A 27565-nucleotide genomic window follows, 5' to 3' on the forward strand; every position below is an offset into this window, starting at 1 on the left:
TTTAGGTACCATGGCAGGATCTCTCAACGTGGATAGGAGGAACGAGAACCTCACTCCTTCAACTCCCAGAAAAATCATTGGTGGAGTTTTGCAGAACAGGGCACTGAGCTATTCTCAGCTGCTCTACAAAACTTGCACGAACTTTAGAAAAGTACATCACAGGAAAAGGCCCTTCGGCCCACTATGTCTGTGCTGAACACAACTGAGTTTAGTTCATATTTACGCACACTGAGGTACAGTGAAAAGCTTTCTGTTGGGTGGCTATCCAGTCAGCAGAAAGACTATACATGATTACAATCCAGCCATCCACACTGTACAGATATCGGATAAAGGGAATAGCATTTAGTGCAAGATAAAGTCCAGTAACGTCCGATTACAGATGGTGATGTCTCCAATGAGGTAGATATTAGCTCAGTACGCTGTCCAGTTGATCATCGCCCATCACAGAACTCAAATAATGTAGGTGTTGGAAACCAATTATATCAGCCCAAACTATTTAGTTCCCCAAAATATTGTACAAAGTTCGGCCTTCTTAAACTCTTGTCAATCTACTAAATGTTAAATTATGTTCCAAATTCAGTTAGTCCAAGATATTATCTAGGACGGTGAAATTCATTTTTGTGTACAATGCAACAAAGGTATCACTATACACAAGTAGGCAGATAATATTAGATAAGTATCTCAGATACAGTTCAACTGTATAGCAGTAGTGCACTGAGTCAGTGCAGTCACCAGTTTGGTGCCATTTTCAAGTCCCAGTTGTTGTAGATGCAGGGATCTCGATCTGACCTTGATGGTCTGTTGTCCTGGTGGCGTTGCTGGGTCGGCCCGACCCAGCGTAGCCGTTGGTGGCCTCCGCCGCTGTAGACTATGTGTGGTCCACGTGCTCGGCCTCTTGGAGCGGCGCCCGGTCCAACCGAGCCGCAGAGACTCGAGCAGCCCACTCCACCATCGATACAGTGCACTGCCTCCCGCAGCCAGTCCTCCAACCGGCTCCTTCCACTCTGGGCGGGTGAGCCTGGTCTCCGGGTCCGTGGCGCAGTGCCCTTGATCCTGCCGGGTGGGTCTTCCACCCATGGCAGCCGGGTCTCCGGGTGAGTTGCTAGTCCGCGCCGCAGGGTCCTTGATCTGCAGCGGGCGAGTTGGGCCGACCAGGTGGGCATGTCCCCGGTCTCCAGCAGACAGGTAGGGCCCCATCAGGTGGGACTTACCAGTACCATACCACACAGGTTACACCTCAATACTTTTCACCCATGCTACAGAGACTGCCCCACACTGCTTCAGATCCCCGGTGTAGAGAGTCAAGACCAATCCATTGAGCAGCACCACAATGGGATTTGCATGCACCAGTATCACACTATCTAAGGTCACCTTGGTTGCACAGGTATTTTTATCAAATGGTATTTTGGACAAAAATACCTGTGCAGCCAAGGTGACCTTAGACAGTCATTTGAAGGCCCCATTGGGATTAATGTGGCCATTATGCAAGGGTGGGTGAATTTCACACATAGAACACAGTTCACAATCTGATCCCAGTTGCTGTTTCACTGCTAACTGGTTAAAATAATACAAAAGCGAGTTTTATGTTCAAACCTCTTGTATTAACAGGGAATCAAGGGGAAATTACACCAACACCTCAGAGCTGGAAGGACTCGACCCCAGCATTCCAGGAGAGATCATCACTACTGCAACACTATTCACAGGTAATGGAAAGATTTCCACAGTGCCTACTTATTACTTAGTACTGTCATCAATTCAAACTAAAAATATTAAAAGATACTGGCTCCACAAAATCATGAGGCTCTGTAGGCCATGACCAGGAAAATCTGTCGGCCGGTGGTCAGAGGGAAACATGGGAGGGGAGGGAGGGAGGGGGAGAGAATTTCAGCTCCAATCTCCGTACAACTCTTCCACCTTCCACGTCACTCCCGACATCACCTTGCTTGAAGCTCCCTCAGTTTCCAGCAGTTAGCAGGGCCCTACAGCTACCAGCCATGGCTCTGCCATGTTGCTTTATCCAAGGAGCTCAGACAAGGAAGATCCAAGTCCCAAACCTGGTCTGTAGCTTCAGCCGATTCCCAATAGTGATTTGCGCTGGCGAATGAAGGATCTGCTCAGGAACACGGACCCCGGCTGATTTTAACCCCCCCCCCCCCCCCCCCCCCCCCCCCCCCCTCCCTTGTCGTGCCAAGTGGCATTAAGACCACAGGTGAGCCTTACCTGCTATAAACCAGGGCAGGTGGGGTGAACCTGGTGCGTGCTGTCTCACACAGCCCCACAATACGAGGCGCAATCACACTCACACCACCCTACGCAGACCTGCAATGCAAAACATCCGATGCCAGTGTGCCTCCTGTTCAAGTACACCTTCAGGAGTGCTCGCTTATAAGAATGCTTTCTCTCTATTTGGGTCTGTGCAATGGAGATAGAATCACTATTATCCTCCCTTATTCCAGAAATGAAATTTAGAACGCTATCAAATCCAATCCCCTCAATGTTCATTGCCCCAGGTAAAGCCTACTTTGATTTCATGGCACCTAGCATAAGGGAGGCAGGTGAGGGGAGAGAACCAGGAGTATGTCCAAAGTCACAAGGAACAATCATCTTCGACACTGCTTTGAAATTGTGATGCATTGGAAGTGTAAGGGACCTATAACTCTGCTCCTCCCAGCTTTCTGCAACACACAGCACTGCAGATGATCAATATTATGTATGGGGGGGGGGGGGGGGGGGGGGGGGGGGGGGGGAGTGAGGAATGATACCAGCACGCAATCTCGCCAGAGCTGTTTCTCTCAAAACCCTCGGGCGAGGAGAGTTAGGAATCCCAATGGAGACCATTATATAGCACCAATCCTAAAATAGCTCCCCCACCGACCATGCCCAGTATAGCTGGCAACACTGCCTATAATGCTGTGTTGGCTTGAGTACCACCAGGAACATTCTGCTTGAAGGGAGCCGGAAGGGCACAATTGCCAACTTGAATCTTTCTGGATGGTAATACTACCTGATCTGGGAGAAGAGATGGCCAATGCAGACTCCTGCAGCAGGACCCTCCAAGGTCCCAAGGCCAGAGACAGCGAGTGCTCATTATAAGTGGTATGTTAGTTCAGAGTCAAGGCCATAGCAGCACTTGAGGTAAAGGCAGGGAATTGAGGAGGGCAAGAGGAAAGGGCAATGGCAGACAATCGAATACCAAGAGATACACAAGAGGAGGAATTTTAAAGACAAATAAAAAGAGAGTTGACTGGCTAACTTTAAAACACAGCCAACCGCCAACAGCATGTTTATATATAAAAAAAAACATTCCACTACCAACTAAACCCACTAATTAAAAGATAATTTTCACAAGAATGGACAGGGGATAAAGTCACAAGTGATTTGGTCACAAAAAAAAAAATCTTTAGACGGGGGAGTTTGTAAGAGTGCGTTTCTGCGCACACGTGGGTGTGTTTTAAGCATACAATAACTCGCTAAGTGTTATGAGTCCGCAGTAAAAATGGGATTTGTTCCGACACTGCCGCAGGGTCTGTAATGCTGGGTCACCAGTTTGAGCAGGGACTGCACAGTCTCAGACGTCAAGACCACCAGGGGCCTGTCTCTGTGTCCAGGCAGGCAGGCAGGCGGGCGGGCAGGCAGGGACAGGGCACAGTTCTCTCGGTGGTAATGCTGCTTGCTCTCTAACAGTCACTTCTCCACAATTTGATCGTCTTGTCGTTCTCCAGTGCCGCCGATGCGATGATGTTCTCTGTTGGGTGACAGGCCGTGGAGATCACAACGTCTGCAACAGAAGAGGACACGGTGAAGCAGACCCCCAGAAGTGGGACGGTGGATAGCGAGGAGATTGGGTGAGAGAAGGAATGATTCCTTCAAGAATAGGCACCAGTGAATTTAAAGAGACGTTCGTCAAAACAGAATGGGCAGAGAAATTCAGGAGGTCAGGTCAAGAGATTGTTGATGTTTCAGGTTGAGACTTTGGGTTAACATATGTTAAGTGTTAGTCAGCACTGGGCCTTTACTCACTAGGGTTTAGAAGGATGAGGGGGAACATTGAAACTTACCAAATAGTGAAAGACCCAGATAGAGTGGACGTGAAGAGGATGCTTCCACTAGTGGGAGAGTCTAGGACCAGAGACCATAGCCTCAGGATAGAACATATCTTTAGAAAGGAGAAAGGAGTTGTTCGGCACGGACTTGTAGGGCCGAGATGGCCTGTTTCCGTGCTGTAAATGTTATATGGTTATATGGTTATGATGGAAGAATTTATTTTGTCAGAGTGTGGTGAATCTGTGGAATTCATTGCCACAAAAGGCTGTGGAGGCCAAGCTAATGGATATTTTTAAGGTGGATATTGATAGGCCCCTGGTTATTTAAGGGTGTCGAGAGTTATGGGGAGAAGTCAGGAGAATTGTGTTGAGAGGTAGAGATATATCAACCCTGATTGAATGGCAGAGTAGACTTGATGGGCCGAATGATCTAATTTGGCTCCTACAACTTATGAATTGATGCGAGTCTACATCAGGTTTGAGAGTGTAAAGGAGAGACCGGCAGTATAAAGAGAGGAGGGGGAGGGGGGATGATTGAGGCAGGAGTTGACAAATGATAGATGGTTCCAGGAGAAGAGGGGTTAATGGGCAGATGCCAGAGTCAGGTGGGGGAAGCGACAGAGGCTGGCAGATAGTTAGGGGAGGCAACAAAAGGCTGCAGACTATTGACTCTGATATAGAAAGTGCTTTGCAGAACCAGATGAGGGAGGGATGCTGTGCAGATGGGAACAGAGGGGGTGGGGGAAAAAGAGCAGGCACGCAACCGCACACTCTTAGGAATGATGCTAATCTCAAGTCAGAGCTGTGTGTTTAGGGGCTTTGGGTTGAGGACATTATGTTCCAGAATGAAGGAGCTATCAATGTCCCGAACATGAGACCGAGCCTGAATTAGCACAGGGAAATTCAGGAACAATGCCACAAAACGCATCTCCACATGCATTGCATAATGGGTTTTGCCATTTAGAAGCTCGGTGCTTCTGAGTAGACGGCCTAGCCCAGACATGGGAATCAAGCATGATGTTAATGGGATCTCATTAACCCCACAGTCACACAATGGAGCTGCTGCCTCAATGACAAATAGTGGCTCGAGCCAAATCCTGACCTCCATTGCGATCTACAGTCTTAACTGGCGAATGTAAATAACCCATAGTATAGGGAAGTGGTGGAATCTGGAGGGAGTGGATGGCAACGTAGGAAGAATTAAATTGAATTAGTGCAAATAGGTGGATGATGGCAAATGGCCAGTTTACTCGCTGTGGCTCCAAAGTGACATACAGAATAACTGAAAGACTGGAGAATGCACCAATGATAGATATAATGTACACACAACCCCCACAACACTTGCTTGCTCAAAGCCCAGTCTTCATTTAGGTCAATATTGTAACATCACTGGGTGATGCAAGAGCAATCCAGGTATAATGGAATTTTGTGGCAATTCTACAGCAAAGTCAGCCAGTAAAGCATGTTACAAAACACGTTAAAATTCCACATCAGTATTACGCTGACCACAACTACAGCACAAGACACACTCTGACCCCGCCTGCTCCCTTCAGTGCGAGACCAGTTCTCTTTCCTACATCTAAGAATGCGACTAGCGATGCATCCTCAAATGTTCAATTCCAACCTCATCTTTGTGCCATTTTTATTCCTTTAACCAACTGACTTCATAAGTAATACGAGAAGGATTAGGCCATTCGGCCCATCAAGTCTACTCCGTCATTCAATCAAGGCTGATCTATGATCCCCAACCCCATTCTCCTACCTCATTCTCAACCCCATAACCTCGGACACCCACATCAATCAAGTATCTATCTCTGCCGTAAAAATATCCATTGACTTGGCCTCCACAACCTTCTGTGGCAATGAATCCCACAGATTTACCACCCTCTGACTAAGCAAATTCCTCTTCATCTCATTGAAACATCCTCTCCACATCCACTCTTTCCAGGCCTATCGCTAGTCTGTAAGTTTCAGCGAGGTCTCCGCTCATCCAAAGGGATGAGGGGGAGGGAGAGGGAGAAGGGGGAGGGAGAGGGAGAACAAATGAGGACCCGATGTGGGATGCATTGTAACTTTGCCAGCGACTCTTTGCATACACTGGGTATGCAAACCAAAAAGAATTACTGTGACTTATAACATGTGACAAAGCATTAATTTACAAGACCAAATGGAAAGTTATTTTTCATCTTAAGGGACTGGAATACAATGGGGGGAAACCTACAGTGCTGCCGCTAACCCTAGTTGGACCCCATAAAGAGCACTATATTTAGTTATGGAGACCGAGATTCAGTGACAATGTGCAGAATTTAGAAGGACATGAGTTAGATGTGTTGAGATTCAGAAGGTTACCTGTGATTCATTGACTAGGCTTCTATTGTTTGGTACAAGTGACCTCTTTGGTATTGAAGTTGGAAGGATTTGAAGTGGTGCAGAACAAGGAAGAATGGCATTAAACAGATGTGCAAAGGTTGCCTCAAGAAGAATTTTATCTCATAAAAAGTAGTGCAAATCTGAAAATACCGCACACACACTCCAACAGTAAATAAAGACCGAGGCTGCATATCTAACTGTTTCACCGAATGAGGAGCGTTCATATTGAGACATCTACACAGCCAGCCCAGGCAGGGGTTCCCAGTTGCTCACCTGTATGCCCCTGTAACTTCTGCACAATCTCCTTTGTCTGAAGATTCCAGATATAAACAAAATTGTCTTCAGATCCTGAAACGATCCACTTCAAAAAGAAAGAAAAATATTACTTATCAAATAATTGGGGAAAAAAATTACAGGCGGAGACGGCTTGGGAACAAACCATTCACTTTTTTTTTAAAGTTTAGAGATACAGCATGAAAACAGGCCCTTCAGCCCACCGAGTCTGCAACGACCAGCTATCCCGCACACTGAGACTATCCCACACACTCTGGGGACAATTTACATTTACACCAAGCCAATTAACCTACAAACCTGTACGTCTTTGGAGTGTGGGAGGAAACCAAAGATCTCGGAGAAAACCCACGGGGTTGCCAGGAGAATGTACAAACTCTGTACAGACAAGCACCTGTAATCAGGATTGAACCCGGGTCTCTGATGCAGTAAGGCAGCAACCATACCGCTGCGCCACCGTGCCGCTAACAGGCCTGTATGTGTTTACGTCCCACAAGAGCCATCTCCCATTTGATTTCATTCATTTCATTTAATTCCTTGTCCCAAATCTTGTTTCCCCCTTAAATGCATTTGTTATTCATTGCAAACACTGTGAGCAGGTTTGGCATTCTCACCACTTGCCCACTAAAGAATTCAGACTTCCTCATTGATTCAAGTCACAATTCCCCTTTTATTAAAACTAAAACTAAAGACCATGACCTCTTGGAAAATCGTAAACTCAAACTGACGGGCTGGCCCAGACCCATTGCCAATCTGCACATTGTTATCCAGTTCAGTTTATTGTCACGTGTACCGAGGTACAGTGAAATGCTCTTGTTCTGTGCTATCCAGTCAGCAGAAAGAAAACACATGATTACAATCGAGCCATTCACAGTGTACAGATACATGATAAGGGGATAACGTTCAGTGCATAATAAAGTCTGATCAAAGATAGTCGGAGGGTCACCAATGAGATAGATAGTAGTTCAGGACTGCTCTCTTGTTGTGGTAGGATGGTTCATTTGCCTGATAACAGCTGGAAAGAACTGCCCCTGAATCTGGAGGTGTGTGTTTTCACACACACCTCCGAAGGGAGAGGGGGGAAGAGGGAGTGGCCGGGGTGCATCTCGTCCTTGATTATGCTGCTGATTTTGCCAAGGTAGCATGAAGTATAAAATGGAGTGAATGGAAGGGAGGTTGGTTTGTGTGATGGTCTGGTCTGCATCCACAATTTGCTGCAATTTCTTGCGATCTTGGATGGAGCTGTTCCCAAACCAAGTTGCAATGCATCCCGATAAAATGCTTTCTACGGCACCTCTGTAGAGGTTGGTGAGAGTTGTCGGGGACATGCCAAACTTCCTAAGCCTTCTAAGGAAATAGAGGCGCTCAGTTCAGTTACAGTTTAGTCGATTGTCACGTGCACCAAGGTACAGTGAAAAACATTTGTTGCAAACTAATCAGTCAGCAGAAAGACAATACATGATTACAATCGATCCATTTACAGTGTGTAGATACACGATAAGGGAATAACGTTCAGTGCAAGGTAAAGTTAGCAAAGTCCGATCACGGGTAGTCCGAGGGTCATCAAAGATGTGGATAGTAGTTCAAGACCGCTCTCTGGTTGAGGTAGGATAATTCAGTTGCCTGATAACAGCTGGGAATAAACTGTCCCTGAATCTGGTGGTGTGCGTTTTCACACTTCTATACCTTTTGCCTGATGGGAGAGGGGAGAAGAGGGGATGGCCAGGGTGCAACTCGTCGTAGGGTGGTCCAGGAGCAACAACCAAGGACAGTAAGGTAATCTACGACTGCCCTCAACCCCCCCCCCCCTACGCTGCCATGTCATACAGTGAACGTCCAAACCCATTGACAGACTTATCCTTGTTCATAACTGATGGTGCCAGATCCAAGGGCATTGCCAGGTTCATGGATCACTAACCCAGTTCATTTGGAGTATTTTAGAAATAACAACCCAGACTCCAGCAGACAGCCAAAGGTTTCAGGGGAGGAAGAGTAAAGAGGGAACTACAGCCCCACCACAACGTCTCGCCAATGGCCCTGCATACATGTCAAAATAAAACATGCAGGCAGAGGAACTGCATATGCTGGTTTAAATCGAAGATAGACACAAAAAGCTGGAGTAACTCAGCGGGACAGGCAGCATCTCTGGAGGGAAGGAATGGGTGACGTTTCGGGCCAAGACTGATCGGTCTGAAGAAGGGTCTCCCATTCCTTCTCTCCAGAGATGCTGCCTGTCCCGCTGAGTTCTTGTCAAAATAAAACAACACACTTGAAATAATCATGAAGTCATGAATAGTCATTGGGCACAGAAACAGTTAACATGGGCTCGGTCGACAATTTATTACAATTACATCACGGCAATGAAAAGAATTCTTCAGCACTGCAATAAACGCTGGCTGAAGCTGACCCCAATGGGTCCTGCAATCACAAATAAATTATAGGGAACTGTAGCATACTAGAGTCCTGAAATAAAAGCTGTGCTATGACAGAGCAAAACGTAACCACAGACCAGCAAACAATAGCAAAAAGTTGATCTTACCTTCCCACCGGTAACAGAGAAGTTGGCAAATATGCAGTACTTCTCATTTTTATGGCATGTGTAAGTCTTTAAACACTGCAAAACAATATTAGCACAGTCATCCATCTCAACCAGTAACAAACATAATCAGCTAGTATCAGCTAAAGGCAATGCACAATGGCTAGTTAACAATCATTTTATTTATAAATATAATGTATGAAAATTGTCAAAATAACATATGTAGGGAGGAACTGCAGGTTCTTAAGTCAGACTCAAAAAGCTGTAGTAACCGAGCGGGTTAGGCAGCATCCCTGGAGAAATGGAACAGGTGATGTTACTGGTCTCCCCTGACTCTCAGTCTGAAGGGTCTCGACCCAAAACACCCCGTTACTTTTCTCCAGAGATGCTTCCTGAGCCGCTTAGTTACTCCAGCTTTTTGTGTCTGTCTTCATTGTCCAAATAACATGTATTTACGGAGACAGACACAGGCATCCGTGCTCCAGAGGATCTTGCATCAAAGATACGGGATGCACCGCAGATGCCTTCTTGGTGCTGCCACATAAACCAAGGACCCAACTGCCCGAACCCTGAGGTAGGAACATGGTGGAGCAGGTCGCCATTTAGAAACAATTTTTAAAAATGTAGGCAAGTGGCTCCTCCTTGTGGTCTGAGTGATAAAATTATTTTTAAATTAATAGTGTAAAAAGAGGCCTTCCTTTCTTGCATATGTTTTGTTAGAAAGCTGTTCTAATTGCTGCACTCCTCCTGCCTTCTCCTCATGAACCTACTTGAGTTATTTCCTTATACACATCAAAATTCTCTTTTTAAAGTCACAATCACATCTGGCACCTCTGCTTTCTGTTATCAGAACGCAAAAACTTCATTTAAAAATTCCCTGTCTTTGTTTTTTAAACTTTGTTTCTTAAATTCCAATCCAGAGTTGTTTGCAAGGGTCAGGTTCCATCTCCTAACTGTGGAGCGCGAAGCAGAAAAGGGGAAAGGTGGTGAAAACTACTCATAACATGTGATCTGTCCATTCCTGTCAGAAAACACAAGAAACCAAATAACAGACAGGATGTGCACAGATGTTCACCAATCTATGCTGACGTTCAGCACCCAGGGGTGACTGTGTGAGAAACCTGTACCCCAGTGAGGGTCAGTGTGTGTGTGTGTGTGGGTGTGTGTGTGTGTGTGGGTGTGTGAGAGTGTGGGTGTGTGTGTGAGTGTGTGTGTGGGTCTGTGTGTGTGTGGGTGTGTGTGTGTGTGAGGTGTGTGTGTGTGTGTGTGTGTGTGGGACCTGTACCCCTGTGTGTGTGTGTGTGGGACCTGTGTGTGTGTGTGTGTGTGTGTGTGTGTGTGTGACCTGTACCCCAGTGTGTGTGTGTGTGTGTGTGTCTTTGCACACCAGTGTGTGTGTGTGTGTGTGTGTGTGTGTGTGTGTGTGTGTGTGTGTGTGTGACCTGTACCCCAGTGTGTGTGTGTGTGTGTGTGTGTGTGGGACCCGTACCCCAGTGTGTGTGTGTGCGTGTGGGACCTGTACCCCAGTGAGGGTCAGTGTGTGTGTGTATGGGACCTGTACCCCTGTGTGTGTGTGTGTGGGACCTGTACGTGTGCGTGCGTGGGTGTGTGGTGTGTGTGTGAGACCTGTATGTGTGCGTGCGTGGGTGTGTGTGTGTGGGTGTACATGGGACCTATACGTGTGCGTGCGTGTGCGTGTGTGGGACCTGTACGTGCGTGTGCGTGCGTGTGTGTGCGCGCGCCGTACCCCAGTTGCAATTCATATTCTGGTCAAAATGCTCACGGAACCCATGTGTCTCTCCAATTCAGTGCCAAAAAGAACCAGTGTTCCACATATTAATCTCCATGGGATCAGTATCCCTTCAATGTACCATTGCAGAGTCCATTTGTCGTGGGGGTACCACAAGATCATGCACACTGCAGAATGTGAAGAGTAAAGTAAGCAAACTAGTCAGAAAATACAAAAGTGGAATATGTACCTTTCCTTTACTGTAATCCCAAAGTTTCAGAGTGCTGGAAAAAATAGACATTTATTTCAGAAATGAGTGTCAATGAAACTGGTCCCATTCCCCAATCCCTAGTCATTGCCATTGTTGCTTGAACATGATCGGTCTAGGTCACTAGATCACTGGGAATTGCTTGCCCAACACCAGGCAACTCATTAAGTTAAAGTCAAACACATCCAGAATAGCCCCTGCCCCCGGTACAGGCAGGCTTGCATAGTTTACTCTGCAATGCCTTTACACAACCTCAACAGGAGCCCCACTTCAAATAGACCCTTCCTCCCAGTCAGTGTTACTGAGTCCACAAGGAAAGGGAGCAGGGCACAAAGCCAACCAATTGTAAGAGTCTACTTGGGTCAATGGGCCCCCTTTTACTGTGTCAAACCGCTTACTCAGGTAGTCGCAGTTTGTGTTCCAGCTGGGTGTTATCTAGGTGGTAGGTCAGGGGATGGCATGAGACTTTGGAGAAGATACATGCAGCTATTTTGATCCCTTCCTTACTGCATCAGATCTCCTCTCCTCAGAGTGCGGAGGTTAGAATGAGCTGGCACTCCCAGGAACAGGATCATACTGTAGCTCCCAACTGAAATGGGAAGGCTGCCAGTGTCATGGGACAATGCATGGGGAAGATGACTTTCGCTTGCTTTAGTAACCAGCAGAACTTTTGGTGGCAATAAACGAGACCAGTGGCAGATTCTTTGCATGTTTGGTCAGAGCCCCCTTACTTGTCAAGTGTTGCTGCCAAAATGTATTTTCCATTTGGGGAGAATTTCACAAAAGACACAGGAGGATTATCATCATCTGTTGAAAGAAACACAGTTAGGTTGCACTTAAGAAAGCCCAGGACAACCCGAGGCTGTGAAATGAAGTGAAGTGATTCATGAACATGCTCCCGTGAAACGGCAACATTTAGCAGTGTGCATAGAGACACAACACATTCCCGAGCTTCCATTAATGATGACACTCTCTGGTGTACATCAGAGCCCTGCAGAACAGAGAGGTTTTCCGGCTCCTCTCCTTGGCCCGAATAGAGTTATTCAAACATGTCAAGAGTAGACATTGTAGTGTAAGGAAGAGATGATAATTTTTGGGGGTAAGGACAGAATTTATTTGGTTGGAGTTGTGGAACAAAAAAGGGGACAAGCAAATTACTGGTGATATTTTAGTTTAGTGATACAGTGTGGAAACAGGCCATTTGGCCCACCAAGTCCACACTGACCAGCAACCCCTCTCCCCTTGCACAGTAGCACTTATCCTACACACTAGGGACAATTTACAATTTTTACAGAAGAAAATTAACCTACAAACCTGCACGTCTTTGCAGTGTGGGAAGAAACCAGAGGACCCAGGGAAAACCCAAATAGATGGGAGAAAATCCAAGAACCTGTGGGACCTCCAAATAAAGTGAGTGAAAGAAAGGGCAAATCTATGGGGTAAACTATTGTGACTGAAGAATGTTGGTTCATGGACTCTTCAGGTACCCAAGTATCAACAGGGAAAATATTGGAAGCACATGGAAAAGAGAGGGAGGAATTTGTTAGAAGCAATCAGGAGAACATTATTACTCAGTATCTTCTTGGTTGAACTAAGGAATAGGTGGGGAAAGACGAATAGCAAGTGGCCTCTATGAAAAGATCATTATTCTTTTGTTGGGGAAACTTTTTTTCAATCTCTTATCTCGACAGAGATGCAGTTTTTTCTGTATTGGATCCCACTATCTCATTAGGCTTGACAATCACTTACCAATCAGTGTTTTAAGGCATTGCCCTGATGCGGTGTCCCAAATTCGGCTGCAAAAACAGAGACAACCATTTAATGACAATCTTTAACATTAGTGTATCCTTTCCTTCAGGTGTTGACCAACATTTTCCTTTTGGCCAGTTAATGTCTCATGTAGGAATATGGGACTTCAGAGGTTCTTGCAAGAGAAACTACACGAGGCACATACTGGTTAATTAAGCGAAGAACCCAAAGGAAAGTTTTATATTAAAAAAAATAATGACCTTTTGTGATGTGAAAGGGAGTTGGATGCAAATTCAAAAATGTTTGAACTGGATAGATATTGATATTGGGGGATGGGGCAGATGGAAACGTTGATGCTCTGGGGAAAGTGGAGGATGTTCAAGTAGTTAGATAACTCCATCAAAGAACAAGACATACCAAGTGGGTTCTACCTGTGCAGAAAATAATTAAAGATTCTGAGAGACTTTGAGTAAAGTATTTTGAACTAGTAAAAGTTTAAGAGAAAAAACAGTAATCTTTGTTTTGAAAAGGAGTTGGATGCAAATTCAAAACAATTTTGAATGCTAAACACTGATTAGACTTCTTTTACTTTAGAAATACAGTGCAGAAACAGGCCCTTCGGCCCACTGGCAATCACACTGTACATTAATGCTATCTGTGGAATTCTCTGCCTCAGAGGGCAGTGGAGGCAGGTTCCCTGGATGCTTTCAAGAGAGAGCTAGAAAGGGCTCTTAAAAATAGCGGAGTCAGGGGATATGGGGAGAAGGCAGGATCGGGGTACTGATTGGGGATGACCAGCCATGATCACATTGAATGGCGGTGCTGGCTCGAAGGGTGGATTGGCCTACTCCTGCACCTATTGTCTATCCTAGACACCAAAGACAATTTTACCAAAACCTACAAACCTGAATGTCTTTGGAGTACAGTAGGAAACCGGATCACCTGGAGCAAACTCACACGTTCACAGGGAGAACGTACAAACTCCATACAGACAGCACCCGGACTCAGGACGGAACCTGGGTCTCTGGCACTCTACCGCTGCGCTGCCATGCTGCCCTGATATTAGGGGAACCGGGGCGGATGAAAAACTTTGAAGCTCTGGGGAAAGTGAAGGTTGTGGAGTTAATTAGATAACTATTTAAGGATAAGGGGGAAGTCTTTTAGGACTGAGATGAGAAAATCATTTTTTACACAGAGAGTGGCGAATCTGTGGAATTCTCTGCCACTGAAGGTAGTTGAGGCCAGTTCGTTGGCTATATTTAAGAGGGAGTTAGATGTGGCCCTTGTAGCTAAAGGGATCAGGGGGTATGGAGGGAAGCTAGGTATGGGATACTGAGTTGGATGATCAGCCATGATCATATTGAATGGCGGTGCAGGCTCGAAGGGCCGAATGGCCTACTCCTGCACCTATTTTCTATGTTTTTATCAAAGAGCACAATGTGCAAAGTGGGATCCCCCTGTGCTGGAACATTTTAGAGATTATGTAAGACTCTGATAAATGATTTAAAATTAACTCTGCATTCAATTGGAAGCTTCAACTCTGAATGCAAGCTGCACAACCTGAAACAGTCCAGGGCTCTGCATGCTTGTCTTTGTGCAGATGCTGGTTTACATTGAAGATAGACACAAAGTGCTGGAGTAACCCAGTGGGTCAGGAGAATCTTTTTTCCTCCAGTGATGTTGCCTGACCCGCTGAGTTACTCCAGCACTTTGTGTCTATCCTTGCTGTAAATATCCCTTGGTGCTGCTTGCGAAGCAACTGTCCTCAGAGCTGGGGTATAAACTGTAACTATGCTTTGCTAACACTCCATTACCCATATAGTCGATGAGCTGTGGAAAATGGCTTACAACTGCATGTTACTTCTTCACCCTTTTATGGTGACATCGACAGCATATGTTTCTGATCAGTAAGCAAAATGTTTTACCGGGCAAAATTCAGAAAGTAACACTTACCACAGGCCATCGTAACTACTGGAGACAATGAGGGATCCATCTCTGTTAAAATGTACCTAAGAGGATGAATTCAACATACATCCAGTCATATAAACAGCTGAGAGAACATCACTATACAACATGAATTTACACAAGGCGATTCCGCATCTACACACCTCCCCCCAACAATGTGCACTTTATGAGAGAGTAAATCTGTGCTGTGGGATGGGTGATGCTATCAACGTGGATTTTCCACAACAGAATTTATAAACAAGTGAATTAAAACTACTAATGAAGTTATGATGTATTTATCCAACCACTGGTATCGTCAAAGTGAAATCATGCAGTTCAGGTGGAAAATGTGTTTTGTGGTCACAGATTATAGATTCAGAGCAATGTTCCCGAGGATGTGGTATTGGAGTTAAGAGCAGGGTCAGATACTTATGTTTTTCATTTGGAGAAAAGATAATTTAACGTTAGCTTTTTGGATTAAGGAATGGACTGCGATGGGGGTAAACTGGGAAAAAGAATAGTTATCTGGCTGTGGACCCGTTGATAAGGGAGGGAAATAAATTAAAGACATTGAGGTGGAGAATCTGGAGAAATTACTTTGCATTATGTTGCCGGACTGCAATACTTTGCCACAGGAATGAGCAATTGAATCTTTCCATATAACCATGTATGTAAATATTCATTTGCCTCACCCTAACTATAAAGAAACACAGCTCCGAGAACACAGGTCGGGAAAAGAAGTGTGGAAAACAGGAGGTGGGATTGGGAAGTTTGGGATTGCTGCAAGCTGGAGATACAGAAGACTGAAGATGCTGGAACAAAAAAAATATATATGGTGGAGGAACAAGCAGCAATCCCAAACCAGCAATAGAGTGAGTTTCTGGTTTAAATCAGCTCCCTCTGGGAGTAGGTATGAGGCATCACACTTACAGCAGATACAGGGTCAGAATGGGCTGGCAGGGTCTTCAGGCACTTCCCAGTCTTCACGTCCCAGATTCGTACACTCTCATCAAACTTGCAAAACAAAAGTCAAATCAAAGATCAACCAAGAACCGCAAATTAAGCAGCCGATTAGTTTTAGTCATAGATTCCTCCAGCACAGAAACAGGCCCTTCACCCCAGCTCACCCATGCCAACCAAAATGCCTCATTGTTGCCAGTATTTGCCCCGTATCCCTCTAAATCTTTCCTATCCATGTAATAATAATAATACATTTTATTTGCGGGCGCCTTTCAAAAGTCTCAAGGACACCTTACAGAATTTAACAAGAGTAAAAAACATATAGTCGGAGTAAAATAAATAATAAAGACATCACCAATACACAAATTAAAGACAGAATTCGATCCAAAGACAAAAAAATCAAAAACACAATGTGAAGAGAGAGCAGCGGCAGCTAAACCGCGCCAGCGTACACTCTCCCTTCCGACAGCCATCTTGCACACAGACTAAAATAATCACTTACACACAAAAATCATCCCCCCACAATGGTTACCACTGTGGGGGAAGTCACAATGTCCAGTCCCCATCCCCAGTTCTCCCAAAGTCAGGCCATGTACATGTTTTTTAAATGCTGTTATTGTACCTGCCTCAACTAAATCATCTGACAACTCGTTCCACATACCCACCGCCCACTTTGCGAAAAATTGGTCACATGGGTTCATCTTTTCTCTCTCATCTTAAACCAGAGAGCAGTGCTGAACTACTATCTACCTCATTGGTGACCCTCAGACTATCCTTGATCGGACTTTGCTTGCTTAACCTTGCACTAAATGTTATTCCCTTATACATGTATACACAATAATGGCTCGATGGTAATCTTGTATTGTCTTTCTGCTGATTGGATAACACGCAACAAAAGCTTTTCACTGTACCTCAGTACACGTGACAATAAACTAAACTAAACTGAATCCTTTGGATTCCCTAACCCTGGGTAAAAGGCTCTGCGTTCATCCTATCTATTCCCCTCATGAGTTTATACGCCGCTATGAGATCACCACATCACCTCTTGCAGTTCAAGGAATAAAGGCCCTACCTGCCCAATCTCTCCCTGTAACTCAGGCCCTCTAGTCCTGGCAGCATCCTTGTAAATCTTCTCTGCACTCTTTTCAGCTTAATAACATCTTTTCTATAGCAGGGTGACCAACAGTGAACACAATGGGCCAAACGCAGCCTTATCAACGTCTTGTACAACTAACATTAAGTTCCAACTTCTATACTCAATGCACTGACTGATGAAGACCATTCCACGAAAAGCCTTCTTCATCAATCTACCTCCGGTGACACAACTGTGTCCCTGTACTCCTCGATTGTTCTGCTCCATAGCACTCCCCTATCATTCGCTGTGAAGACCCACTAATACTGCTAAGTTGTTTTGGTCCTACAGCATTCTCTACACTGAATCTGGACAATCAACTGCACTTCATCATTAAGAATCAGTTTTGGTTAAGCTGGCAGCCCAGTATATAAATGTTTCCCATTAGATGGAAGTCCCCCAGCCACAGTACTGAGGACGTACTGTACTGTCACAGGAAGACGGCTGAAAGACTAAGGTACTCTCAGAAGTGACAGCATTTGAAGGAAACAGTAAATGAATAAGAACTTTAAAGACCCCACAGTATTTTTCCATTTGAACAGCTGGGGAAAGTTTGAGATAATGGATGGTTAGACTTTGGACTTTACATGAAGGAAGTGAAATTTAAAATCAAATGGCTGCCAAATTAAGAGGCAAGTGTAAATGACATGAGTAACAATGGGTAAACCGGACCATTACATAATTACTGAGAGCCCCAGTAAGGGTCGATGCTGAGGAATCCCACGCCTCAGGGAGGGTCAGTAAAGTGGGGCCCCGTGCCCTGCGAGGGGCAATGACCGATGGGCCCCATGCCCCAGTGCCAAAGAAACTCACGCTGCAGTGAGGGTCAGTGCATCCACCGGGCAACCTCGCCCAGTGAGGGTGAGGAAACATAGTTAGTGCAGGAGTAGCCATTGGACCCCCTGTACCGCCATTCAATATGATCATGGCTGAACAACTCAGTATCCCGGCCTTCTCTCCATGCCCGATCCCTTTAGCCACAAGGGCCCATCTAACCCCTCTTAAATATGCGAACTGGCCTCACCCTCTGTGGCAGAGAGTTCCAGGATTCACCACTCTGTTTTATCAAGTTTTTAAAAACAAGACCCCTTGCCTGGACTTCCCTAACATCGGGAACAATCTTCCTGCATCTAGCCTGTCCCCCCCCTTAAGCATTTTGTAAGTTTCTATAAGATCCCCTCTCAATCTCCTAAATTCTAGAGAGTATAAACCACGTCTATCCAGTCTTTCTTCATAAACAATCGTGCCTCCCAGGAATCAGTCTGGTGCTCTGCACTCCCTCATGCATGTCCTTCCTCAGATTTCAAAACTGTAGTTTCACTCTCAAAACAACATTCGCTTTCCTTGCCTGCTGCACCTGCATGCCTACCTTCAATGACTGGTGTACCCATGACACCCAAGAAACTGTACGCAATCTGACAAAAACGTCAAAAAACTCACCGCATACCTGAAACTATCAGGGGTTTGACATGTGCGGGTTGAACCTTTTTACAGCACGGGTCCTGCTTCCAGAAAACACTACGTCCTCAACACTGGTGCAATGGCCCTTAGTTTCACTCAGAAAAAAACGTCTCCTCTATCAGGTTTGCAGGGTTTTACAGCAGAAAACATAGTTACTGTGGCCCTTCAGCGTCTTCAAGCATTTTCCCTGAAATCATAGTCAATTCAAACAGAAAATTCAGAATTATAAAGTACATGTCATAAACCAAGTCCAAAACACTCCTCAGCCAAATAAAGTTCATTTCCCCCCACAAAGTCCATGCTTTTTTGCAGTGCCCCATTCGGACACATTTCAATGTTCCAAACAGCAATGTGAAAACGGGCAGAATCTCCAATTCAATTAGTTTCGATGAGGAATGAACAATGGCTTGGAGTTTTGGGGAACTTTCTCAGATTTAATACACAAGACATCCTGAAGGCAGTCTCCCCGGCGGCTTGGAGCCCCGGCTTCCGACTGGCACGGTGTACCAGCGAGCCACTCTTTACCGGTTCACATGGCTGTCGTCGCGGGTCACGTTTGTAGCCCCTGGGGATGGCGTTTTCTTCGGGTCACCGCCCACCCACTGCTCGCTTTAGCCCCAAGATGACCAGTGAAGCCTAACCTCCCGCTGGCCCAGCAGTCTTTACGCTGGTGACAACCCCAGTCCCTGTGATAAGCACCGATTTTTCTTACCGAGTTCACGTCCCATATTTTAAGGGTTTTGTCATCTGAAGCCGATACAAGCAGGTTTGAATCTGTGGACCAGGCAACATCCGAGATTCCCTATTTCAAAGCAGAATAAGGGAGCATGAGCACTGAATAAGCAGTTTATATCTCTGAAGACAACAGAGCACCACAATGACAAGAGTACAACAGTATCTTTAAGCTCACTCCCCCACTGCCACATTCATAATAGGTTCATCTGTCTTTTTAGAATTTGGGATAGAATTTAGCATCAGAAACAGGCGCTTCAACCCACTGAGTCGACCAGTGATCACATCGCACTGGGGACAATTTACATTTTTTACTGAAGCCAATTAACCTGCAAACTTGTATGTCTATGGAGTGTGGGAGGAAACCAGAGCACCCGGAGAAAACCCACACAGTCACAGGGAGAACGTACAAACTCCATGGACATCACCCACAGTCAGGATTGAACCTGGGTCTCTGACGCTGTAAGGCAGCAACTCTACCACTGCGCCATCCATTTTGCAGACAAACTGGAGGTTATCCCATGGGATAGCCTAAACCAGTTTGGCAGGGTGCTGAAATGAAACTTATGACTGGCTTAAATGGGTTGAGTGCATGACCACAAATGTGTCTGGCATGGTATGCAAGGTAGACACAAAATGCTGGAGTAACTCAGCGGGTCAGACCCGCCGAGTTACTCCTGCATTTTGCGTCTACCTTCGATTTTACCAGCATCTGCAGTTCTTTCTTTCACATAGCAAGCAAGGTTGCAGCACAAGTGGAATCCTGATATAGTGGCAATATATCATAAATCAAACATATGCACAAACTAGAGATTAATATGCCTGGCATTCGGGAAATATAGGGAAGAAATAAAAATCAGGACATCATTGAATTGGTTCAAGTTAAATGTGAACCATGTGTAAAATGCATAGCTGCATCAATGCTACTCACGTCACCATTATAACGTAAGTATACAAAAATGCTGGAGAAACTCAGCGGGTGCAGCAGCATCTATGGAGCGAAGGAAATAGGCAACGTTTCGAACCGAAACGTTGCCTATTTCCTTCGCTCCATAGATGCTGCTGCACCCGCTGAGTTTCTCCAGCATTTTTGTGTACCTTCGATTTTCCAGCATCTGCAGTTCCTTCCTAAACACCATTATAACGTAGCCTGTTTGTATCAGCTGGTCAGAGTAACACAGAAGTTTGGTCCCCAAAATTGTGCTGAGCCTCAAGCACTCAATGTTATATCAATGTTACACCAAACCCACTAATCTTGACATTCATGTCAATTCCCCACAGATTCTCTCACTCAGCAACACACTGGGACCATTTACACACAGCGGACAATTAATTTACCAAGTCACATGTCTTCAGCATGTGGGAGGAAGCTTACACGGTCACAGAGACAATGTCCAAACTCCAGCACCAGAGGTCAGGATTGAATGCGGATCGCTGGAACTGTGTGGCAACAGCTCTGCTAGCTGTGCAGCTGTGACTCTGCAGGGAGCATTATCACAGTATTTCAGCTCCCAGCACCAACACCTCATTCTGATGTAGGGCCAGGAGAAGCATTGACCGGGTTAAACTGCTGGGCATTGAGTGCAACACAATTCCTACATGTACAATCAGAGGCAGGCGCAAACTCTTGAATCTATGCTATTCTAAGCCCTGCTGTTTTATTCATGTCATCTATCCTTATCAATCACCAATACTTATCTCCCTAGTTTCCTGTCTGTCTTCTGTCAAGTTTTCTAACACTGAGTTGGAAGGGTCATGGACATATTACAGTACAAGAACAAGCCCTTCGGCCCACAACGTCTGTGCCAAGACCATCACTTATCTTCCTGCACCCATACTCCTCCATATTGTGCATATCCATATGCTTTCTAAAAGTCTCTTAAATGCCACTAATGTATCTTCTTTGACCACCCCCTTAGCAGCCTGTTCCAGACACTCACAATCCTCCGGTGGGGGGGGGGGGTAACTTTCCTCATACATCTTTAAACTTTGTCCCTCTCATCTTAAAGTTATGCTCTCTAATGTTTTTCCATCCTAGTAAAAAAGATTCTGACTCTCTATCCCACAAATGCCTCCTGTTAAGGGCCTGTCCCACTTGGCCGTCATTTATGCGACAGGCCGGTGGTGACTGACACGTGTGACAGTCGCACGCGTCATCATGCGTACGCACAGCCGTCTGGAGCGCGTGACGTCATTTGAAGATTGACACAAAGTGCAGGAGTAACTCAGCGGGACCGGCAGCATCTCTGGAGAGAAGGAATGGAAGATGTTTCGGGTCGAGACTCTCCTGCAGTCTGAAGAAGGGTCTCGATCCGAAACGTCACGCATTGCTTCTCTCCAGAGATGCTGCCGGTCCTCCAGCATTTAGTGTCTATCTTCAATCGTCACCTCTGCCCCAGTAGAGATCCCAATGGTCTAAAAACTGAATCCGTCCCCCTGCATCTGGTCTTTCCTGAGGTCTACATCCATCCATCCATCCTTCTTATTTCTTCTTATTTCTACCCTCACTAGCATGTGACAGTGGGAGTTATATAGAAACCATTGTTATTCATGACAATTTTATTGCCAGTCATGAGATTATTGTCAATAGAGATTGTCATTCATGACCAGAACACAGATGATCTGCAATGACTAACTGTACCTGACTTTAATAATGCCACTCACAAGTCATTATTTGCATGTTATATTGTGTTATTCTTAATAATATCCGTTGACATTGGGTTATAGGAAACACTGAATGTTGTATTCATATTTCTCACACTCACCAGTTTGTGTCCTGATATGGTCTTCTCAAACTTGCCATCATAAGCACCCCATATTTTAATTAATTTATCAGCAGCTGTGGAATTAGATGGAATAGATATCAGGTTCCAGATAGAGCAGATCTCTTCCTCCTCATCCACACCATGCACCTCTCCGAAATGGTCTACTCAGCAAATTGACCATCGCTGGAAAACTGACACGAATAAGATCCAGCCCATCTGCAATTTCTATTATGTCCTTGGATTGAGGACAGGGGTGGTGGTGTAGTGGTTACATTACTGGCTCAGCAGCTAGAGTTCTAGGTTGTTGGTGGGTTCAAATCACTCCCTGTCTGTGTAGGAATTTGAATTCAAGTCATAGAATAAAGTGAGAATTGTCTGAGCATTACAATGACACAGCTAGTAGAGCCGCTGACTGACAGCGCCAGAGCCCAGGGTTCACTCCAGACCTCAGGTCAGTCTGTGTGGAATGTGTGTGCTCATCCTGTGAAGGATTTCTTCCGACATCTCACAGATGTGCAAGTTGGTAGGTTAATTAGCCACAGTAAATTGCTGCAGTGATGTAGTGAGTGGAAGAAACTGAGGGAACTAGGATAGAAAACTGGGATTAATGCTGGAATGTTGTAAATGGTGGTTGACTGTTGGTACAGACACGCTGGGCTGAAGGGCCTGTTTCTGTGCTGTATCGCGGACCCTATCTTGTTGTAGATTGCCCCCGGAGGGGCAAGAAGAGCCCACCCATCTTCTTCCCACTCATGTCTGCAGAGCTTATCCAGCAACACTAGTTACATCCTCCCTCCAGGAATAGCAGCCAAGGGCAGAAGATGAGCATGGAGACCAGGAGGTCTTCTTTTGATTCATGGTTACGTTCAGCTTCTGTTGGCTTCAATGTTATGGAGAGAGAGAGGAGCAGTGACAGCTCCTGCTTTAATCACATACCAGACACTATTAGGCAAAGTGAGGTGGTCGGAGTTGGGCAAAAAAAACACACCTGGCAGGGAAGATTAGGACTAATTCTTGGGAAAAGAAAATCACAACCTACTCTGATGCAGAGGCTCTGTAAGGCACTGGTCAGGCCACTTTTGGAATATTGGAAGCGGTTGTGGGCCCCATATCTGAGGAAGGATGTGCTGGCATCACAGAGGATCCACAGGAATGATCCTGGGGAGGATTAGGTTAACGTATGAGGAGCATTTCATGGCTCAGGGTCTGTCCTCGCAGGAGTTTAGAAGGACGAGGTGGGTGGGGAGGGGGGGAATCGCATTGAAATCTACCGAATAATGAAAGATCCAGATAAAGCAGACATGGAAAAGATGTTTCCAGTAAGAGAGTCCCGGACCAGAGGGCAAAGCCTCAGAATAAAAGGACATACCTTTGGGATGGAGATGAAGGGGCATTTATTTTGCCAGAGGGTGGTGAATCTGTGGAATTCAGTGCCACAGATGACTGTTGAGGTCAAGTCATTGGGTATTTTTACATAGCAAAGATTGATAAGAGTCTTGATTAGTAAGGGTGCTAAAGGTTATGTGAAGGGGGTTGAGCGGGGAAAATAGATCAGCCATGATTGAATGATGGAGTAGACTCAATGAGCCAAATAGCCTAATTCTGCTCCTATGTCTTAAGGAATGCTTTTATGTTTCAAAATACTCTACATTTATTGAATGAACTGATCAATATAATACTCACAGGAACTTGCCAGCCATTCTCCATTTGGACTGAATTTAACAGAGGAGACGGCTTTCGTGTGTCCTGCCAATGTAAATTTCAAAGTATAGTTGGGCTTCACTGTAGAAGGCTGGAATCCAAACACAAGGGCGAGTTAATTTAAAGCAACTTACATTTATCATTACCAGGTCAAACTGTAATTGCAGGTAGTGTTTAAGTACTGCTCCAACAGATGCCCAACCTGCCCCCCCCTCCCCCCCCCCCCCCCCCCCCCCCCAACGATCTCACAGCTACCGTAAGACAACAATTATAAACATGTCAGACTGCAAAACCCACCCCAACCTATAGTTCATTCTTCATAGCTTATGTAAAAATCATGGTTCATTATCTTTGTTTGGACTTCTTTTACAGAACACATCAGCTGCAGAATCACTTTAGATTAAGGGACCTCGTTTTGAAGGTACTAGTCACCACCTACCTTGACCAACGGAGAGATAATTAATTCTATCCCACTGCTTCCTAGTGTGTAGCTAATGGTTGAAATAAACAATAGGTGCAGGAGTAGGCCATTCGGCCCTTCAAGCCAGCACCGCCATTCAATGTGATCATGGCTGATCATCCCCAATCAGTACCCCGTTCCTGCCTTCTCCACTATTTTTAAGAGCCCTATCCAACTCTCTCTTGAAAGCATCCAGAGAACCGGCCTCCACCGCCCTCTGAGGCAGAGAATTCCACAGACTCGCAACTCTCTGTGAGAAAAAGTGTTTCCTCGTCTCTGTTCTAAATGGCTTATCCCTTATTCTTAAACTGTGGCCCCTGGTTCTGGACTCCCCCAACATCAGGAACATGTTTCCTGTCTCTAGCGTGTCCAAGCCCTTAACAATCTTATATGCTTCAATGGGATGCCCTCTCATCCTTCTAAACTCCAGAGTGTACAAGCCCAGCTGCTCCATTCTCTCTGCATATGTTAGTCCCGCCATCCCGGGAATTAACCACTTAACCTACGCTGCACTCCCTCAATAGCAAGAATGTCCTCCCTCAAATTAGGGTACTTTAGGATGTCATCATTATACATCTTCCAAACAGCTTCCAGCGTATTACTTCATCCAGTCCAGTTAAGATTCTGATCACCGGTGACTACCGGGACTATGTCTGTGACAATGCCATTGGCTACCAGGAGTAGGTGCTTAATAGTGTTCAAATCATTGCTGAGCAGAACATATTGTAAATATTGATATGGGCCCCTGTTTGGTCTGCCCTCCTTCAACATCTCACTAATCCAATTTTTACATCTATTTCCTTAATTTTTTGCCTTTCTGCTCAGACCAGTAAACTCCTCCCTTTCACAGTCCTGTACCCCATTATTGATTAAGTCTCTCTTCAGCCTTCTCTGGTCCAAAGAAATCAGCATCCACCAACATAATCTTTCCTCGAAACCAAACGTTGCCATCCTCGGCAACATCTCCTTAATCGCCGAGAACGTCCTTATTGTAATGTTATTCGAACACATAATGTTATATCTGGAAAACCTCGATGTGGTCTAACAAATGTTATTCCAGCACAATCTCCCTGCTTTTATGTTGATGGTTTGATCAATGAGGTATTCCATATGCATTCTCAACCATTGTTTACCTGCCCTGGCATTTTGGGGGGAATTTGAACATCCATTCCAAGATCACTCTGCTTCTTTGCACCTATTTGACATTGGCTTACATTGCTTGCTTTCCCTGAAATAAATTGCCTTGCCTTCAATTCCTTTTCCACTATTATGCCCAGATGATCAATCCATCATTGTACTGGCAAAGATCAATAGATTTCTATTGTAACTACTGCAGACAATGTTTGTATCCTCTGGAAACATAGTAATTGTGCGATTATTAATGTAATGAACATGCAGAGAACACACAGAGCATGGAGCCCTGCTACAAACAGTCTTCCATTCACAAAAACTTAACATTGCATCCTGTCACGGAGCCAGTTTTGAATCTAACTTGCCACTTCACTTGGATCCCATGTGACTTTAATCTTCCAAGCAATTTGCCAATTCGGTTTTGGTGAATACCATGTTAAAACCTATGCACATTACATCCAATACTTCCATTATCAGCACTAAAATTCCCTGCAACTTGCTCAAAATTTCCAATTGTTAATCAGACGCAACCTTAATTCATGAAGAAAGGTCTCGACCCGAAATGTCGCCCATTCCTTCTCTCCAGAAACGCTACCAGTTACTCTAGCATTTTGTGTCTACCTTAATTCATGTCAATGGTTTCTTTTGTCTTTTTCCCCATCTCAATGATTTAAACTGTTTCTCCGAATATTGTCCAATGACTTGCTTAGCACTGATTGCACAGGCTGACTGCTCTGGAATTGTAAGGCATGTCGCTGGCTTCCCTTTTAAACATCAGTACTGCATTTCGCATCTTCCTGATATCTGACACGTGCAGCCTGAGGGGATTACTGCTTTTAACAGTCTTGGACACAATTCATCTGAGTCTCGTGTGTCTATGTTGTATAATTATTGCTTCACACTCAATCCTTTTTAACATCTTCCACCGCTCATGACATGAACTTCTTGCAAAAGCTCCTGTCAAATAGACCATTTACTTCAATCCCCCTACCTCTGTCCCATGAATCTTTTCAAGCTTACATCCACCACTCCAAATGCTCCTTTCTATTCTCAAGACTAGTTAAAACTGGAACTTACTTCCTTACAGAGGTATATGCTGCTCATTATTCACAGTAAAATGAAGCAGCTTTAACACGAGTTAAAAGTGGGATATCACCATTTTTGAGGGCGAGGGCATATCCTTACATCTGTGTAAGGATATGGTGCAGGCTCGAAGGGCCGAATGGCCTACTCCTGCACCTATTTTCTATGTTTTCTATTTTCTAAAGGCGACTGTTCCCACAAGAAGCAGGAATCCTGATTTACTGCTTATGTCCACTTCAGATGTTTATCAACCCTATTCCCTGACATTTCAAGTTCAAGTTCACGTTTATCGCCACATGCACCAGTTAGGGTGCAGTGGAATTTGACTTGCCATGCAGCCACACAATCAAAAAGAGCACAATACACAATAGAATACAACGTGAACATCCACCACAGTGGAATAAACATTCTTCACTGTGGTGGAAGGCAATAACGTTCAGTCAGTCCTCCTCCTTTCAATGAGGATGCAACTTCTTAACGCAAAGCCTCTCAGCAAATGGATTCTCAAAGCCTCCATTTTAAAACTTCCACTCTTAGGCACAACTTCAATTCAAAGGAAGTAAAATTACGACAGGCAGCAATTGTCAAAGAGCTGTTGAAACACTCACAGCGTTTATTTTTAAGAAATCACCTTACTAATAATTTAGTTTCGAAAAACTTGCGATTGTTAGGACAGTGACCACAGGTTTATATAATTTATGCCCCACACAAATTAAAGAGTTCTTCCATTTGAGAAGAAAAGTCACTTAAACAATCCCTCAGTACTCTGGCAAAAATATATGATATTTCCCCTCTGATGTCTCATAAATCCAAGTCATCAGGGTTCAGAGACCACTTGGAGTTCCACCACAGACAGAGTACATGCAAAATATGCAAGCTGCTTCACACACTTGGGGTTTAGTACAGATCAGGTTTGAGCCTAATCTGCAGAACTCCCTCAGAATTGCCACCATCAATACCTTCCCTCAGCACCAAGAGATCAGCATTTTGTCTGCAAACTCCATCGCTATGTTTAACTTGCCTTATTTTGATTGGAGGAAGAAGGCGCTGACTGTGTTTTTGTGCACTCGGTCTCACATTTCTTGTCTTCGGTCGCCATCCTTGCTGTCTGTATAAACCCGGCAGAACTTGTGATGGAGCAGCAGGTAAGTGGTGGCCAAACCCTTCAGAATACAACCGCCTGGCCAGATACACGCAGCGAGAGCAGTAT

The 27565-nt window shown here is 45.1% G+C and overlaps 1 protein-coding gene across 1 annotated transcript; it reads right to left on the reverse strand.

Annotated features, from left to right (window-relative positions):
* Positions 1–1579: 1579 nt before the first annotated feature.
* Positions 1580–27565, reverse strand: wdr5 (WD repeat domain 5). The gene is made up of 14 exons (XM_055659737.1): positions 27377–27565; positions 23664–23772; positions 21981–22054; positions 19196–19285; positions 18622–18670; positions 17446–17564; positions 15861–15944; positions 14940–14995; positions 12987–13033; positions 11969–12044; positions 11220–11253; positions 9244–9318; positions 6687–6774; positions 1580–3778 (listed from the first exon to the last, which is right to left on the reverse strand). Exons 1-14 carry the CDS (start codon positions 27452–27454, stop codon positions 3678–3680), a joined length of 1080 nt encoding a protein of 359 aa, XP_055515712.1. The 5' UTR covers positions 27455–27565; the 3' UTR covers positions 1580–3677.

Source organism: Leucoraja erinacea, chromosome 31, assembly GCF_028641065.1.
Source record: "Leucoraja erinacea ecotype New England chromosome 31, Leri_hhj_1, whole genome shotgun sequence".
In the NCBI taxonomy this organism is placed as follows: domain Eukaryota; kingdom Metazoa; phylum Chordata; class Chondrichthyes; order Rajiformes; family Rajidae; genus Leucoraja; species Leucoraja erinaceus.

Excerpts from the sequence above, each read along its gene's own strand:
- wdr5 (XM_055659737.1), bottom strand. The coding sequence starts at position 27,454 with ATGGCGACCGAAGACAAGAAATGTGAGACCGAGTGCACAAAAACACAG. Across the intron at positions 22,055-23,663 it reads AGAATGGCTGGCAAGTTCCT|CTGCTGATAAATTAATTAAA; the intron begins GTGAGTATTATA and ends CTAATTCCACAG. Across the intron at positions 9,319-11,219 it reads GGGATTACAGTAAAGGAAAG|TGTTTAAAGACTTACACATG; the intron begins GTACATATTCCA and ends ATTGTTTTGCAG.